Source organism: Aspergillus terreus, genomic scaffold (assembly GCF_000149615.1).
Source record: "Aspergillus terreus NIH2624 scaffold_7 genomic scaffold, whole genome shotgun sequence".
Taxonomy (NCBI): domain Eukaryota; kingdom Fungi; phylum Ascomycota; class Eurotiomycetes; order Eurotiales; family Aspergillaceae; genus Aspergillus; species Aspergillus terreus.
Genome location: NT_165930.1, coordinates 681,264 through 699,187, shown reverse-complemented (window position 1 = coordinate 699,187; position 17,924 = coordinate 681,264). Strand labels below are relative to the sequence as shown.

General features: G+C 55.4%; 6 protein-coding genes across 6 annotated transcripts; 2 read left to right on the top strand and 4 right to left on the bottom strand.

Annotated features, from left to right (window-relative positions):
- Window positions 1–328: 328 nt before the first annotated feature.
- Window positions 329–2,657, bottom strand: ATEG_05178 (uncharacterized protein; the record flags this gene model as incomplete). The annotated part of the gene is made up of 6 exons (XM_001214356.1): window positions 329–565; window positions 734–1,321; window positions 1,397–1,660; window positions 1,843–2,139; window positions 2,353–2,426; window positions 2,480–2,657. The coding sequence occupies 6 exons, from the start codon at window positions 2,655–2,657 to the stop codon at window positions 329–331; spliced, it is 1,638 nt and encodes a 545-aa protein (XP_001214356.1).
- Window positions 2,658–2,998: 341 nt separating this feature from the next.
- On the bottom strand, window positions 2,999–5,946 carry agdC (putative alpha-glucosidase; the record flags this gene model as incomplete). Its single annotated transcript, XM_001214355.1, has 7 exons — window positions 2,999–3,908; window positions 3,959–4,067; window positions 4,114–4,587; window positions 4,638–4,709; window positions 4,770–5,013; window positions 5,069–5,685; window positions 5,733–5,946. The coding sequence occupies 7 exons, from the start codon at window positions 5,944–5,946 to the stop codon at window positions 2,999–3,001; spliced, it is 2,640 nt and encodes an 879-aa protein (XP_001214355.1).
- Window positions 5,947–7,340: 1,394 nt separating this feature from the next.
- On the bottom strand, window positions 7,341–8,572 carry ATEG_05176 (NAD(P)-dependent alcohol dehydrogenase; the record flags this gene model as incomplete). Its single annotated transcript, XM_001214354.1, has 2 exons — window positions 7,341–8,334; window positions 8,406–8,572. The coding sequence occupies 2 exons, from the start codon at window positions 8,570–8,572 to the stop codon at window positions 7,341–7,343; spliced, it is 1,161 nt and encodes a 386-aa protein (XP_001214354.1).
- Window positions 8,573–11,253: 2,681 nt separating this feature from the next.
- Window positions 11,254–12,079, top strand: ATEG_05175 (F1F0 ATP synthase subunit g; the record flags this gene model as incomplete). Its single annotated transcript, XM_001214353.1, has 3 exons — window positions 11,254–11,515; window positions 11,694–11,778; window positions 11,833–12,079. 3 exons carry the CDS (start codon window positions 11,254–11,256, stop codon window positions 12,077–12,079), a joined length of 594 nt encoding a protein of 197 aa, XP_001214353.1.
- Window positions 12,080–12,632: 553 nt separating this feature from the next.
- rok1 (RNA-dependent ATPase ROK1) lies at window positions 12,633–14,882 on the top strand (the record flags this gene model as incomplete). The annotated part of the gene is made up of 2 exons (XM_001214352.1): window positions 12,633–14,109; window positions 14,149–14,882. The coding sequence occupies 2 exons, from the start codon at window positions 12,633–12,635 to the stop codon at window positions 14,880–14,882; spliced, it is 2,211 nt and encodes a 736-aa protein (XP_001214352.1).
- A 584-nt stretch (window positions 14,883–15,466) lies between these two features.
- Window positions 15,467–17,583, bottom strand: ATEG_05173 (uncharacterized protein; the record flags this gene model as incomplete). Its single annotated transcript, XM_001214351.1, has 6 exons — window positions 15,467–15,817; window positions 15,934–16,003; window positions 16,155–16,238; window positions 16,292–16,410; window positions 16,538–17,306; window positions 17,363–17,583. The coding sequence occupies 6 exons, from the start codon at window positions 17,581–17,583 to the stop codon at window positions 15,467–15,469; spliced, it is 1,614 nt and encodes a 537-aa protein (XP_001214351.1).
- Between the last annotated feature and the right edge of the window lie 341 nt (window positions 17,584–17,924).

The following is a 17,924-nucleotide window of genomic DNA, read 5'->3' as shown; positions in this document are numbered from 1 at the left end:
GGCCGACGAAAGAACGGGATTAGTGCCGGGACCCAGGGGGTTGGGCTCCGTTAGTCTCCCTCCTAACTCAATCACTACCTGACCGAACTCTACTTCTCCCCCCGTCTGTCCCTAGATCTAACTCCAACCAACTGCCAACTGCCACCCTAGGAATAACCACCGAAGACGAACCGAACCCCCTATTACGAGTCGACTCATACCATACCGAATTCAGAATTCCACGAGGGTTCATTCCCCACATGGACCGACCCGATCGTCACTGAGGATCCCGTAGCGCGAGTTGAACGAGGGCCACACAGGAATGGAAACCGACGCACCACAAGCACCATCACAGCCAAAGAGCAAGCTCGAGATTGCGCTCTTTCTCGCCGCCAGTAAAGGCTATGACTCCGTTGTCAACCAAATCATCAACACCCCCAGTGTCGACATCGACTGCCGCGACGAGGACGGCCGCAGCGCACTCTCCTGGGCTGCCGAAGCCGGCCATGACAAGGTCCTCGCCCTTCTGCTGGCCACCGGCCTGGTCGACGTAAACGCCCAAGACACCAAACTGGGCCAATCGCCCCTATGCTGGGCCGCAAAGAACGGTCACGACAGCATCGTCGGCCAGCTCCTCGCCCACCCGGACGTCGACCCCAACCTCCCCGACGCCGAGGGCCACACGCCGCTATACTGGGCGCTGGAGAAGAACAGTCTAGCGTCGGCGGTGCTGCTGCTACGCGTCAATGCCGACCCATCCGTCAAGGACGCGCGCGGGCGCACGCCGCTGCTCCGCGCCGCCGAACGCGGTCACGAGGAACTCGTCGTGATGCTGTTGCGCTCGGGACGCGTCCAGGTGGACGACGGCGACGAGGCCGGGCTGACGCCGCTGTGGTACGCCGCGCGTAACGGCCATCTGCCGGTCGTGAAGCAGCTCATCCGCCACGGGGCGAAAGTCGACGCGCAGCCGCCCGCGGCCGACGACAACGACGAGCAGACGGCGAAAAAACGCGGCCCGCGTGGCACGCCGCTGTACCAGGCCGGGCGCATGGGCCATGTCGAGGTCGTCAAGTACCTCTTGCGCAAGGGCGCGGACATTAACTCGCCGTGCGGCGAGTACGGCTGGCCGCTGTTGTTTGCGCTGGTCGTCTGCGACCGCACCCAGCGCGGCATCCGCATGCTGCATGTGCTGCTGCAGAAGGGCGCCAATGTCAACGTGCGCGATCCCGGCGGCCTGACGAGTCTGCATGTGGCGGCGCGCGACGGCGACGTCGGTCTGACAGGGTTTCTGCTGCAGGCCGGCGCGCAGGTGGACGTGGCGGCGCACGACGGCATGACGCCGCTGCATTACGCCGTGCGCAACGAGCACGAGAAGGTCGTCGAGATTTTACTACGGGTCGGGGCGGATCCCGAGGACCAGGACGAGCAGGGCGATACGCCGCTGCATTTTGCCGTCACGGCCGGGCTGCGGAAGATCGTGCCGATGCTGGTGGACACCGACATGGACGTCAATGTGACGAACAACTCGGGCGAGACGGCGCTGCACAAAGCGACAGAGGAGGGCCGGCGGAAGATGGTCGACTTTCTGATCCAGCGGGGCGCGGACGTCAACATCCCGGACGACTTTGGGCGCACGGCCCTGCACAAGGCCATCACCGCCCGGAACAACGTCATGCGATTGCTAGTCAACAAGGGCGCCGATGTATTTGCAAAGGACATGTTCGGACAGACGGCGCTGCACGTCGCCGCCCGCGCCGGCTTGATGGGCGACGTGCACTTCCTGCTGGGCCATGGCGCTCGCGCCGACGCCAAAGACAACAAGGGACGCACGCCGCGCGACCTCGCAGCCGAAGGCGGCCATACCGATTGCGAGGAGCTGCTGCTGAACTCGATGAGCTTGGTGGTCCCGGAGGAGTCGTCGTCATCATCATCGACGTCCGAGTCGACCCCGGAGGCGTCGACGCCCGAGGACCCGATCCTGGAGGAGATCGTGGATGTATCCGAGGAGCAGATTCCGCAGGAGCCACTTGAATGACGAGCGAGAGCGAGGATGGTGATTCTGTACAGTTGATAATGTAAACACCCGGACATAGAGACTCGACTTGGATAATCGCATTTCCATTGAGCGATCAACCATGATGCTAAATGACATATATTCCACTATTCACTATCCACAATCCACCACCCTCAGACACGCCCTCGCATCACTACCCACATCTCTCTTCACGCCCGCTCATGGGTATTGGCATTGATAGGGACGAGATCTTCGCCGTGCAGCTTCGCATGCGTGCTGCAGATATGCTCGCCCACCTGCATGGTTACACCTCGTCAGCGCCCGCCGCCACACCCACAGCCAGCACACAGGCCACTTACAATCTTATGGCAGCACGTCACCGTGCTCCCGTTAGGACACTTTCTCTCTTCGTTGAACTCGGGGTTTTCCTTGCCTGCGCACCGCACCGTCAGCACTCTCATCCCTACTACCGGTCGGAAGACTCACAGCCCATGCCGATATAGTTCACTTTGGAGCCGTCCTGCGGCTTGTACCCGTGCTCGCAGCAGTAGGGCTTCTGCATCGGGTGCGAGTCGCCGCGGCCCAGGTCGCAGAGGTATCGGCCTTCCACGGCGGTCAGCGAGACCGCGGAGGCGAGGACGAGGAGAGCGGTTTTGAGCTGCATGTTGCTTTGTTTTTTCTTGTGTTGCGGGGGATAAGAGCGAAGGAAGTGGTTTGGTCGTGCGAGAGAATGTAGGAAGACGAGGGTGGTGAACGGCCCCTGGAGGGGTTGCGAAGGGGCGTGGACAGGAATGCGACTGGCTCTAGGGATGGAGTTTGGAGTTGTTATGCAGGTACGGAGTTGGAGCTTCTGTCTTTGTTGATGCCCCTTGCGTGGAAACATTCGTCGGTCAGGAGTTCTCTAGTTTCAATCTACAATTCTTCTTGGTAATGGCATAACGCGCATCTATTTGTTATCTACCTCCTAAACTATACAAGCGCGTTAAAGTCTCCCGCAGTGAACACCTACTGCAGCGAGATCTCCATCGGCCTCGTAAGCTCAAACTCAGTCGAGCGGAATGCGGACATACGCGACTCGGCTTTCTGGCCCAGCACCTTGACAGCCTGGACCTTGACGCCGGCGGCGCTGCGGCCAAACGAGCCCTTCACGGAAAGCTTGCCGCGACGGTACTCGAACTTGATCTCCGCAGTACCCTTCTGCTCCAAGGAATCGCCGTCATCCAGGTACAGACTGCCGGAGGCGGTTCCGTCGAGGCCAGGGGCGATGATCAGCTCGAAGCTCTTGTTGCGCAGCTCCTTCGTGGTCATCGCGCCGGACGACCGGACGGGGATGATGTTGCCTCCGCGGACGTGCAGCGGGATATGCGTCACGTCGATGTTCTCGAGGGTCTTCTTGGCCCCGTGGCCACGCACAGGTGCGCCCGTGTACCAGTCGTAGAAAATGTCGTCGGGGAAGTACGCGTCCACAGAGGTGCTGCCCTCAGTGAGGACCGGGCTGACAAGGAGGGCGTCACCGTAGAAGAACTGCACGTCGTTGGCGAAGGTGTTCTCGTCCTCGGGGTACAGATAGAACATCGGCTGGAGAAACGGCTCGCCGGTCTCCGTCTGCTTGTGGAACGCGGTGTAAATGTAGTCGAGGAGCTTGTAGCGGATCTCAATGGCCTTGCGGGCGGAATCAGCAACCGTCGGCCACTGGTAGAACTCCTGGCTTGTGCTGCCGATTTCGTTGTGGTTGCGGTAGAAGGTGTAGAATGCGCCCAGTGCGGCCCAGCGGGCGCAGAGCTCCTCGGTCGTGTTGCCACCAAAGCCGCACACATCAGCACCGACCATGGGAACCTGGAACATGGAAGCGAAGGCAACGATCTGGGAGATCGAGATACGGTATTGATCCCACTGGCTGAGGTTGTCGCCGAGCCTGGAGTCTGTTAGCGACTTATGCATGGCCTGCACAGGGAAAGATCTTACCAGTGTCCAACATGGGATCCTGCACCAGCAAAGGTGCTACGAGTGATAATCAAAGGTCTCACATCAGGGCGTCGGTTCAACATGGCGCCGCGGGAGGCAGAGCTCATCACTGAAGACGTTAGCGACGCTTGAGTCAAGGTCGAGTGTTGACTTACTTGTTCCATAGAGATTGTGGGTATCATACTCGGCGTATCCTTCGCCTGCGTGAATGATATCGGTGTTGATGGTCTTGTTGCTGATGGATCCAGCAGCGTTCTGAATCTTGTACGGAGGGTCCACCAGATTGCGGCCAGGGAGTCCGACCTTCGCACCTTTAGAGCCTCCGGCCCGTTTCACGGCACGCTTGGAGGACGAGGGCTGGAAGCTGTCAGGGAATCCAGGCAAGGGGCGCGGGTTACTGGGGCGGACGGCTGGAGGTGCCGGGGGAAGATCGTTGTCGATTGCGTATTGCTCGGGGTCCGCGCAAGGCCAGGTACAGAAGTTAGCAGCCTCATTCATATCAATCCAAAGACCGTCAATATCAACACCGTCATCGGCACTGAAGAAAGCGCTGAATTCGCTATTCCAATATTCCTGGATGTCGGGGTGGAACCAGTCGGGATAAACGGTCACACCAGGCCACACGGCGCCTGCAATTTGTGTCAGCGGAGTCTTCTCATAAGGCGATGCAATATATTACCTTTGTAAAGGCTTCCGTTCTGCTGCTGGAGGAAGATGCCCTGGTCAACGCCGTGCTCATAGGCCTCATTATCTGGAAAATTCATCAGCATCCAGGCTCGGTATCTTGTAAATAACGCTATAATCTACGTACCGACGGCGCTCACAGCAGGGTCAACCATGACAATATATTTCTGGTCATGCTTGTGCAGGTAATCCACAAGCTCACGCATCTTGGGGAGAGGGAATCGCTCCGGATCGAGAGTGAAGACTTTCCGGGCATTCATGTAGTCGATATCGGTCCACATGGTTTCGAGGGGAATTCCCGCCTTGCTGTAGTTGTAAACCACCTCAGCAACCTGATAAACATCACGGTAGCCATATCGGCATTGATGTAACTGGACAGGTTAGCAGAACTTCCATATCGGAGTATCAGGTAAGAGAGGGACATACTCCGAAAGACCAATAGCTCTGCATAGCAGGAAGGCCGACGATCTTCGAATATTCCATGCTGGTCTCCTTGGGAGTGGAGCCAGTGAAGAAGTAGAAGTCGAACACGCCTCCCAGAGTGTTGTACTCGAGATATTGCTGTCCATCCTCGGTCTTGTCGATGCGAATATCCATACCGTTGGAGTTGAGCAGGAACACGCCGTGAGTGCCCGACTCGCCACGGTGGTCATAATACACAGGATGCGCACCGTACAGATTGCTGTTCTGAGGCACGCCGTAGGAATCCCTGTTCCAGATGGTGCGGGTGTAGTTGGTGGTGGGCAGACGGAGGGAGTCAGTATGCTCTCCCAGGCCATACAGATAGGGGTCCTCAGGGAGCCAGGTGCGAAGGTTCAGATACTGGGATTGGAAGATCAGGTTTGACGCAGACGTGTCAAACAATACTTCATCGTCTCTGGTCACAGTGAAAGAGAAAGGTTCCTCTTCGTAGGTGAACTTGAGCGCGGAATGTGGGCGGGCGCCTTTGCGGCCTTCCACACGCGGAACGACAGATTCGGGAACTTGGTAGACTTGCTCGTTGGCATCATATATCATTACATGGAGACGCTCATCTGGACGTTCTTCGTTAGTTTCCACCTAGCTAGCCGCATTCAATGGAAAGGCCTACCGGTTTGATATTCGACGAGAAGCTTCAGGTCCTTGAGGTCTGTGCCGTAGGTGTTGCAGGGTTTGCCAGCGAGGGACAAATCGGCAGTCAATGAATTGACACCTTCGCGCACATTGGAAACCTTGTACCCTGGACACGGTTCGGTATTATTGGAGCGGGACCCAATAACGGCCGCTCCCGCAAGAGGAGCAAGCAACAAAAGAGAGCCCAACATACTGAAGGAGTATGTATAGAGCGGAGAGTAATGTCAGGGATTGGACAGATTTCTGAACTCCGAGGGCGGATGATCAACAAGTATTTATATGTGAGGCAACGATGACCGAGGGAATAGAGCTACTCCGACGCATTCCCAGGGGATCGAAGCGAGCACCTGGTGACGCACGATGGTACGACGGTATGACCGAGCTCCGCTGCGTCAGATGAAGTAAACCCCATACTTGAGGAATAGCACCGGAAATTGGGTCTGGGCATTCGTATGGGGCGGACATTGGTCGACTTGGCCCTGGGGCGATGGGCCATGCTCCGCCGTCTGGCTTATGCGAGGGAAGCTGGTTAGTTACACTAGAAGAAGCATACATAATTCTGAGCTCAGATCGGAGGATGGCGTCGGGACGAGAGCTTGGAGTGGGGGAGTTCAGGGTCCGCCCAGGGTATGATGTCGGTCAAATATCGGGCAATCTGCCAGTCCCGTTGGCTCTTCCAAGACTTGGGGCGCGGATCTTCCCCTCATTCAGGATTGGAATGCGGACTAGGTGATGGCGGCTGCAGTTCCAAGCCACAGACCGGTCTAGCTGGAAGTAAGGAGTCAGATTCATGGAAGAGGAGATGGGGTCTGGAGAAGACAAGAAGAAGAGGGATGCCGAGTTGAGTTGAGTCGGAATTCGGTTTGGATGCCCCGTAGACACCTCAGGAGCCAGATCCCGTTTCGGCTTAGCTCTTCCCCGGACCCAAGGTATGGCCAATGTTCCTGAACCGGCTTAGGTAGAGTTGGAAGTACCTTAGGTACCTAGGTATCTATTGGGAAGAACGAAGAGATTTGATTCATCTTTCATCTCTTCCCAACAGGACGATCCGAACTCCCGTCCACCTGCAACTGCACGAAGACTCATCTTGCATGTCACCATCTTAGCAGCCTGTCACTCATGCAGCCCCTTGTCCGACCGTCGATCATCCGGTTAGCTGGGAGATCCCTACAATCTTGTCTTGAAGTGGTTATAAATAGTACTCCGGAGTAAGGAGTACAGAGACGACTCTTGCAATATTGGGAACATCCGTACGGCCTCTCTATGATCTCGACTGTCAAATACGTGGCTGTTTAGGTAAAGGTAACCTGGCTTGTGATAGAGCCCAACCAGACCGTCAGGCTGACCTAGGCGATCTATTAGGAAATCATCGTCTTGAATCAATGTAATTCTACCGGAGTATCTATAGTTCTCAACGGTCATGCATCTCTAGCCAAATCATCACAAGCATTACGTGGAACGTCATGGATCAACAAACACCGGTCATCAAGAAAATGCCGAGACAATTAAACAAAGGAAAATCGCAAAGAGGTATCAAAGGTAAGCAATCACCTTGCAATGCGCTGAGCATCACTGCAGGGTAATCTTAGATCTTCTGACCGGCAGAAGCAGCCTTCACATCCTCTTCGGAGCTCATGATCTGCACCTTGATGGCGCCCGTCCGGGGGTTGGAAGCGGTCTCAAAGGCCTTGAGCGCATCCTCCAGCAGGTAACGGTGGGTCACCAGACTCTTCAAGTTGATCACTCCGTTCTTCACCAGCCGGATGGCCCGGGGCCAGGTGTTGCAGTAGCGGTACTGGTACTGGAGGTCGATTTCCTGGGTGCTCAGGCGCATGAAAGGAATGTTCATCTCGTTCTTACCCACGCCAATGACGAACACCTTTCCCCCGAATTTGACACTCCAAATGGCGGAGGCGACACTGCTCTCGACACCGGTGCACTCGAGCGCCAGCTTAGGCCGGAGAGCGTCCGGGCCGGCGCCTTGACCGTCGTTGAACACGTTGATGATGCCCTCGGCATTCTGCTCCGCGGAGAGGTTGGTCTGGACCTTGTACGTGCGCACATCAGGGACCAGAGACTTGGCGAAAGCCAGACGGCCCTCGTCGATATCAGTGATGACGATCGGGGTGGCGCCCGCGGCGCGCGCGCTGAGCAGAGTGATCAGACCGATGGGACCAGCGCCGGTGATGAGGGTGGGGTCACCCAGGCGGAGACCGCTGCGCTCAATGGCCGCCAGCGACACACTGAGGGGTTCCAACAAGGCTCCGTCTTCATAGCTCATGTCACCGATCTTGTGGCACCAAATGGCGGGGTGGTTGACGTAGCGGCGCAACAAGCCGTCCACGGGAGGGGTGGAAAGGAAGGCGACTCTTTCGCAGCCGTTGTAGCGGCCCGTCAGACAAGGTTCGCAGGCGTTGCAGATGATGTTGGGCTCGATCGCGACACGGTCGCCGGGCTTCAGGTGGGTGACGTCGGGGGCGACCGCAAGGACTCGACCCGCGGACTCGTGGCCCAGAATATGGTCGCCGGTCACAATCATGGGACCGATACAGCCATCGTGCCAGAAATGGACGTCGGATCTGTCGGGGCACCAGTGATTAGTCTCACTCGCAACAACCCAACAGAAATCTTTGGGGAAATGAGCTCATACCCGCAAATTCCAGTGCTGCGAACCTCCACCGTCACCTCTCCGGCCTTCAATCCCTGGCCACTCTTGATCTCCTCGACCGAGGGCTTCGACTCAGCAACCCAGAGGTCATGCTTGATGTTGGTGTAGACACCAATGTTGGGCTTCTCGAGGACAATTGCGTTAGTCATGGTGGTCGGGTGTGAGGAGAGGATATCCGGACAGGGCTGTCAGGTGTTCAAGAGGAGGGAAAGGAGGAGAGAAGCAGAAGGAGTGGGAGGAATGAAGGAAGATGCTGGGATCCCACGCGCTTTATACTTCCGTCGCAAACTCGCCGCTCCACGCCGCAAATCCGGGCCGACTGGATTTGTCAAGAATCCAATGACAAATGAGGGTTGATCCAGAGAATCGTTGACGAAGTGTCCTACCAAATAATAAAAACGACAATAATGGAAAATTATTACCATTATCGTTATTGATCCATACCGAATGCTCCTGCGGGACACTGGACGGGTGGGACCCCCGAATGGCCATTTATCCGGCGGGCATCAGTGACTGCCCCGCGCTCTCCCCCCGCTTGATTCCGCCCTTTCTCTGCAGCTGGTGGGATCGCCTTGCGGCAGAATTCTTCCAGCTGGTCAGGAGGGTTACATCAGAGTCCGGAAGAATCAAAGTCAGATACCCCTACAGGCCTGAACGGAAGGTGATCTCACTAGGTACCTGACCTGGATAGTGTTCTACGGAAGAAGTCGAGGCCATGTTGAGGATGTCTTCCGTCGGATATGAGGCCGAACAGAGACGCCATAACCCACTAACAACATGGACCGACCCAGGCCCGATATATACTCTTATCTTCCGTCTGCGTGTCGACAGATCGGACCTTCTGCTCGGTTAATTAGCAGTCTGCTTATCCCCGTTTACTCAGCGTTTTACCCTTTCATTCAGATTTTTATTCCCGGAACCCACATGTCTACCCGCTCTTGTTCATTGTTGGTCCCTCGCCTAGAGTGGCAATTCTCCGGTGGGTTTGCCGCTCGTCTTTGGTGGAGAATCCTCCCCATCTACGATTCCACCATTGCCGGTCTGATCGGAGCGTCCCTCATCGGCTTTTGTGATCCTTCTCGCAATTCAGTTTCGTCAATGGTGATTCCGTGTACCTGGTTAATCGTCGAGCGCATCGAGCAGTTTATTTACTCGAGGGCCATAGAATATACAACGCAAAGCAAGAATATGGAGTCAGGACTACTAACCATGAACTTCAGATAGGAAGGAGAAGGAGAAAACCTGAAGAATAAAGCAAAGTGTCCGTTGTCTTTCCTATCAGGATACAGACAGCTCTCGTGGATGTTTAAAGTCCATTGAAGGAGAGGAGATTTAACTAAAAAGTCAGAAGGGAACTTGTCCTCAATGGTGCTATCCGACATCATCCAAACAACATGTTATAGCAGAACAACACTTGATCATGACAGTTGAGTATCAGGATATCTACCTGGCATTATCACACCCTTGAGCATACAATATTGGCCAGGATCCTGGTAATCTCGATCGGTGGGCCTACCTTGTGGTCGACATCGTGCGTGCCAGAGTCTAAAATCTTTCTAAAAAGTAGCTTATTTTATCGTCGACTCGTCCTAGGAATTCATGTCTCAGCTATTCCAGTCGCTCTTAGCTCGGTTGATCAGGGTCTAGTCCAAGCGAAGAAGCTTGTTCTCTAGTTCCGACTTTACCCCGATTTGATATCAACCGCACTTGCATAAGTATCCTGGTGTATATTACGCGTTCTGCTAAGAAAGGTCCCTATTCAGACTTACAGAAACTCGTGCTGGATCTGCTATCAGTCCCATAAATGGTTGGTCTAGAGATCAATGGTTCTGGTGCCAGAAAAATTCAAATGAGCTGCAAATATATATCATCATGAAAACACCTGTTGGGACATGTATATATCCATTGTCAATGGTCGACCTATGAGGCCCGGAACATCGGATTTCACGACACATTTATCCGATTTTATCCAGCAGTATTGTAAGGACAACCTGAAAGGTTCTCTTCCTTTGACTTAGAATCGTGCTCAACTATAGCTTGTTGCTTGATGTATACTGGGTAGAGTTTCTAAGTGGAACTGCCCGGGAAAGGGTTGCGAGGCTGGCAAGCATGAATGTTTGGATATAGTTTACCTTGTACCTTCGTGAACAGCCTAGCATGTATGAGCCTCTGTGGTCTGAGATGGAAGAAACGATCGATGAAAAGTAGAGATTTTAACCTGGTAAACACAGAGGGTCTCTGTAGGGTTCTGGTTAGGGCCCCTATAGTATCGTACTGGAGTATCGCACTGCAGAGAGACGAGAGAGACCAAACCATAGTAAGACGGGACCAGGGCCACTCGATCAGATGAATTCATCATGGAAACGTGAAGATTCTTTATAGTAGAGATCATGAAGATGTACTGAACGGGATACACAACAGAGCGACACGTGAGCGCTAGACCTAATCCAGTGATTGCCGGAGCAAGTTGCCGTCTGATTCCAAGATGCAATATTTGACTGATTTGTTCAGGTATTTTTCGACTGATTCTGGCTTTCGGATTACTTGATAAACAATGAATCGATTTATATTGAATTGGCTCGGTCAAGGTCTGGTAAGGAACTGGCCCGATCCGCGAAACAAAACCCGGATGTCGAGCGCTCACGTGACACACGGATTTCCCTGAACTTCCCGAGCGTCAAATCTCAGATTCTCGGTCCTGCAATTGCGCGACGATCTAGCATCTCTGGCCCTTGACCAACCCGCCATTGGACTCCGTTGTCCTCCACCCGGCCTTTCAGTGTCATTCTCTCCCTCGCCTACCTGTTTCTTCACTCAAGTGGCCTTCAAGATGCCCGCTACGGCGTCCCGTGCCGTCCTTCGGCAATCGCAGTTCCTCGTCCGGAGAACCGCTGTCAGGCACGCCTCCTCCACCTCCGAGGCTGCCTCCAAGGCCAGTGAGACTGCCTCTTCGGCCGCCTCCAAGGCCTCTGAGGGTCTCTCCAAGGTCACCTCCTCCGCGGGTCCCGCCATCGCCGGTGCCGCTCAGAACGCCGGTGCCGCCCTGCGGAAGATTGGTGGAAGGACCGGAAAAGTCATCGCCTTTGTTGATTGTAAGATGATGGCCCCTGCTTGATGTCCAACCCTCCACGTTCTACTCGCTTCGACAAGAGAAGCGAGCTGCTACTTCAAGCAATTGAAGTTCCCCGGAACCCCCTGGTTACCCTATCCAACGCTCCTACGTTGATGTCTTGAGAGTGTCGACTGACCGTTTGCGATGATGAAATCTAGCCATGATACCCCCTACTGTCTACTACACCAAGGTCGGCATCGAGCTCGGAAAGTTGGTCTTCCGTGGCCAGAACATGACCCCCCCGTAAGCGCTTCCGTCTCTCCGGCGAACGACCTCCCCACTAATACTTCCTTCCAGGAACCTGGCCACCTTCCAGTCCTACTTCCAGCCTCTGATCAACGGTCTCCGTAACCCCGCCGCCCTCAAGAACGTCAATGTCGTCTCCCCGTCCAACATCGTCGCTCGCGTCCGCAACGCCAACAAGAAGGAGATCGCTCTGGCCGGTGTCACCCTTGCGGAGGTTATTGGTTTCTTCACCGTCGGCGAGATGATCGGCCGCATGAACATCGTGGGCTACCGGGGCCACGCTGAGCACCACCACTAGATCTACCGCCTTTGAGCATGTCAAACCTGTCCTTTACTTTTCCTTTGTTGCGTGTTGTACTGTATGATAGACGATGGAATATAACTGTTGTCTGAGGTAAAATGTGATATTGGGACGGATGATATCTGCGCACCAGTCTATGCCTGGGCTATCACCTCGACTGTTGGAATGTTGCGAATGATGTTGAATAGAAGTTGCCATTAGAAGCACAGAATGGTTTTTTGAACAAGTGGAGGATCGATTAGTAGCACTCCAAGAATCCTGTAGCATTCCTTCTCCATAGTCGGCAATTAGAAAAATTGAAATAGACTATTGCACACTATTGCATGAGTACAGAAGGTACTCAGTATGTATTTTTTGTTGTACTTCGGAGGACACCAGGAGAAACCGTCTTCCGCAACGCTGATTGGCCCGTGCGGGAAAGAATTTCTGCAACGGACATGCACTTTTTTCCCTCCATAACCAACAACTCCCACAACCACCATTGTCCACGCGAAGGTTCTCAGTCTCGCCGGTCTTTATCCGCAAGCGCAAATCCCTGTTGCTGTGCGCGATGGACGCTTTCAAACTCCTGACTCGGTCGACGAACCTGAAAACCGGCCGTGCGGCGGCGACCTCTGCAGCGCAAACCTCGCGGCTCCCGTCTACAGGCAAGGCAGCCAACCCTCAGCTATTCCACAACTCCGAGGCGGACCGGCTCCTAGAGGAAAAGAAGAAACATGGTCAGAAGAGGAAGAGAGGCCACGGGGCGGACGATGCAGGCTCTGAGGACGAGGATGCGGCGGACTTGGACTTTTTCAGCTCGGCGAAGCGCGCCTCCACCGGCGGTGCTGTCGCGGGGAAACGACACCAAGAGCAAGCCTCGGCCGACAAGGATGGCGACTCGGGCTCCGAAGACGGAAGCGAGATGGATGAGGTGCAGCGTCGGACGGTTTTGAATGCGCATAAGATCAAGGTGACCGATCTGCGCGATCTGGATCAGATTCAGTCGACGAACGCGCAAACGCTGCAGACGGAAGAACCCAAGAAGAAAAAGAAGAAGAAGGCCAAAGCGCAGCAGGAGGAACCGAAGACTTTGACGAAGAAGGAGCAGAAGAAAGCCCGACGTCTATTCCCGCAGCCTCTCGTCTCGTTCAAGGAGCTCCGCACGAAATACAAGATTTCCCGCCGGCTCGCGGAAAACATCGCCGAACAAGGATTTACGGTGCCGACGGAGGTGCAACTGGGAACGCTCCCTCTGCAGCTGGGAGACTCCAGCGTCCAGCAGGCGTCGAAACCGGGGGAGACGGTGGAGCCGGATCTGCTGGTTGTCGCTCCCACAGGCAGTGGCAAGACGCTGTCGTTCTTGATCCCCGTCATCAATAAGATTGTGCGCCATCACCACGAGCAGCCGGATGAACGGGGCATCTTCGCCGTCGTTGTCGCGCCCACCAAGGAACTTGCGAGTCAGATTGTCAATGAGGGCCGGAAGCTCGTTCAGGGGACTGGGGTGAAGATCACATTGATGAAGAAAGGCATGCAGGTTGTGGAACGCGACGGCGACGGGGACAGTGATGAGAAGGATGTTCTGGACGAAGACAGTGCGGATTCGGGCTCGGACTCCGAGGACGACGAACAGACAACCGACAAGAAGACGAAAGGCAAAGCCCCTGTGACGAAGAGCGACATCCTCGTAACGACTCCGTTGCTTCTCGTCAACGCGCTGTCTGCAAATCGAACCAAGCCCCTGGCCGCTTTGCCCCTGGTGAGAAATATCGTTCTCGATGAAGCCGACGTTCTCCTGGACCCGCTATTCCGCGAACAGACTCTCGATATTTGGCGCTCTTGTACACACCCCGAGCTCCGGGCCAGTCTCTGGTCAGCGACCATGGGGTCGAACGTCGAGGATCTGGCCAAGTCGACCATCCAAGAGCGCAAGGACCTGTCCGGCACGACAAAGTCGTACCCGTTAATCCGCCTTGTCGTCGGCCTGAAGGATTCCGCCATTCCCAACATCCAACACAAGCTCGTGTATGCTGCCACGGAGCAGGGTAAGCTTCTTGGACTCCGACAACTGCTACACCCCACAGCGCGAACCGCCACGGACGTCCACCTTCGGCCCCCGTTCTTGATCTTCACCCAGACCATTCCCCGGGCCGTTGCGCTCCATTCCGAATTACTCTACGATATCCCGCCCGAGGCCGGTGGCTCCTCGCGCATCGCCGTGCTCCACTCAGAGCTTTCTGACAGCCAGCGTTCCGAGATCATGAAAGGGTTCCGCAAGGGCGAGATCTGGATTCTGGTGACGACGGATCTATTGGCACGTGGTGTCGACTTCCGGGGCATCAACGGGGTCGTCAACTACGATATCCCGAACTCTGCAGCCGTCTACGTCCATCGTGTTGGTCGGACCGGCCGCGCGGGCCGTGAAGGCGGCGTGGCGGTGACATACTACACGAAAGAGGACATCCCCTACGTGAAAAGCATCGCCAACATCATCGACGTCAGCGAGAAACTCCGAGGGGCAGGCGGAGAGAAGTCCGTGCAGAAGTGGCTGTTGGATTCTCTGCCCGACCTAAGCAAGAAGGACAAGAAGGAGCTCAAGAAGCACGGCGTCAAGGCCCGCCAGTCCAACCTCAAGAGCATCAAAGACAACAAGGAGTTCCGGCAGGCCAAGATCAGCACGAAGAGCGGCTATGAGCGACGGATGGAGAACAAGAAGAAGGGCGCCATCGCTGCGAGCCGCAACAGAAAATCCCAGCCGCAGGCCCCCTCAACAGGGGCAGACAGCGGCGACGATAGCTGGAGCGGGCTTGAGGATTAAACACGGTTTGCATCACTCACCTTGTCATGTATATAGAGTCCCGCTACGAAGAAAAAGCATAACCAATCTTACGATTCCCATCACACCCATGATATCTTCAAGACGTATTTTTATTACTCCCGCTCGATCCCTGCGGCTGAGCCGGCTCTTCAACCAAAACCCGCTTCAAATTTACAGGTGCAAACGCATTGTCCAGTTTCCCCTGCTGCCCCAACACCCCTTCTAGCTCGTCGCCGCTCCGATCGAAATACACCGCCCACGCGCCATCGTCTTCCTCAACGGCGACAAACCCGCGCTTCTGCTCCAGCGTGACCGTCTTCTCCTCGTCCGCCCAGTCCCACGGCCCGACCACATGCGCCACGCTCTGCGACCGGTTCCCGTACTTGAGCTCGTGCGTGTCCTTGTCCGCGTAGATCCAGTTCAGCATCGGCGGGTCATCCGAGATCGTCGTCACGAGGCCGAGCCCGCGCTTGAGGTGTTTCGTCTCCTCGAGCTCGGGGTAGTCGATGTAGAACGCCTGCGCTGTGTGGGAAGGAGTTCTGCGGTGGGAGGGGTGGGGATGATCCAGATACACCTGTCGCGGGTCAGTAGTTGACAGAGTGCGAATATGATAATGCGACGGTGCTCACCTTACTATCTCTTAATACAACTCGCTTCCCGTGTATGGCAGCGTCGTCTTCTGTTTCGCCGCGGGAGCTGGCGTCGATGTGGAATTTGGCCATGCGCCGCTCGTCGTCTTTGCGCTGGTTGGCTTTGCGCTGTTCGCTGACTCCCAGCGAGGTGCCTGTTACCGTGGGGATGGCGGTGATTGCGAGGAGACCGATTACCATGGTTGGAGTTGGCGAATCTGAGATATAATGTGGTGTAGATGCGAGGAACTGTGCAGCTGGATGTATTCGCAGATAGTCGAAGATGAGGCGAATGCGGTGTTGTTGCTGGACCCGCTGATAAGGAACCGTTCAGGTATGGCGTCATAGGGCGCATGCACGTGAGCTGCTCATACTTTGTATACACCATCTGCTTCACTACTAGGTAGTATCTACAGCCTTACAAGAGCAGTGAAGACCATGTATATGCTTGACTTTTCTTTGATGCTCTCTACGCTCTCCATACAGCGTCGCCTATGTCATGTCAGGTTGATGGTTTGAAAACGGAACCATACCCAACCGCACAGCTATACCACTCAGACATCTCACAATGCAAATTTGAAATCGATCCTGCGGCGAATACATGAGCTTGCCAATTTCTAAAGGGCTTTGGACCGCTGCTTACCTCTTATTAGTTAAAATAGGATTCTCGCGCAAATACGTCTCGCGTTGTTCGCTTGTCAACGCATTCCATTTGGCGGCGTTTCGTCTGAGCCACACTGCATCAGCAAGATCCCAACATACAAGATCTGAGTTGCTTACCGGTTACAGAAATCATAGTATAGCTTCGCTGCAACAAAAAGAAACATGCTGACCACCGCCAACGCGATCAACACCTTGTTTCCATGTTTATAGTAGGGGGCATCTTTCGCTTGGTATACCTGCTCCCGTTAGCGTTGCATCTAACGAACAGAAAAAGACAGGAAGATAGCCCACATTTGCGCCCGCAATGTTGCTAAGCTGCACGGACATGTTATACAGCGCCGACGCAACGGTCCGCGTCCGCACCGATCCCGCATTGCGCGAGGTCAAAGCCACCACGACGGGGTGAATGCTCGGCCCGCCAACAAGAAGCGAGAGAATGACCCATCGCGGCCAGGGCATGCTCCTCTCGGGAAGGACCTCCAGCGCAATCAGCAGAACCAGATTCCACACTTCGACCGAGGCGCCGCAGAGCAAGCGCTGGCCAGTGCGCTCCGCAACCCACGTAATCCCGATCATGGTGATGATGGCCAGGACCGCGGCCGGAATGGTCAGAAGGCTCGTCTGGAAGGTTGAAAAGCCCTGCGACCGCAGCTGGAGGGTGAGGTAGTTGGTGGAGGGCGTGGTGGGGATCATCCAGACGAGACCGAGCATGTAGATCGGCCACATGTGGTAGTCCTTGAGCGACTCCCAGAGCAGCTTGGGGGTGACGGCCTGGCGGTTGTGCATGCTTCCCTTGCTGGGGTCGTCGCGGATAACGCGGTTTACAATGATCTTTTCCTCGTGCTCGGTGAACCAGCCGTCTTTGCCGCGGAAGCCGCCCTTGGTCTGGACCGGCGAGGCGGGCATCCAGAAGGCGGCGATGATGCCGATCACGCCGGTGATGAGGCCTTCGTACGCGAAGAGATAGCGCCAGGATCCGCCGCCGGTGGAGTCTTTGATGTGGAGGAAGCCGAATGCCAGGAATGCGCCGATGATGCCTGTTATTGTGAGGGAGATCCAGAAGCAGGCTAGGCGCTTGGGGAGTTCCTTGGACTTGTAGAAGAAGGAGAGAAAGAGGATCGTGTCGGGGATACTGGAGGCTGTCAGTTTAGATCAAAGCATTGGGCACGTATACATCTTGCCACTTACAAACCACCCTCCAGAAGGCCCAGCAGCGCACGACAGGCAAAATACGACCCTCTGTTCTTCAGAAACGCCTGACAGGCTGCGACCAAGCTCCAAGCGACCATCTGAAGAGGGATCCAGCGATCGGGTCCGACCCGCTTGGACATCAACTGGGATGGCAGCTCCGCCAGCAGGAAGCACACGAGGAAGATGGTCTGACCCAGATTGTAGTCATTACTTGTCATCTTCAAGTCTTGCAGGAGGGTGCTCGCCAGCGCCTGTGAGACGTTTCCCCGATCAAGCTGCAATGCGAAAAAGGTCACGCAGGCAAATGTGCAGACTCGCGCGTCAATCTTACCCGGCGCTGTTAGACGCTGATGTCTGGTATCCACGAGAGTATCCTACTTTTCGGACAATCTTCTGCTCCTCTTTCTCTGTCCATTGAAACTCCGGGTCCCAGCGGTGAATGCCTTCATAGCTGTCAATGGGACGGTAGAAGCGGTAGTTCTCTGTTCCCTAAAAGGTACTGTATCCCCCATGATTGCGCTTTTGTCGTTGGTGTCCAGTAGCACCCAGGATGCTGCCG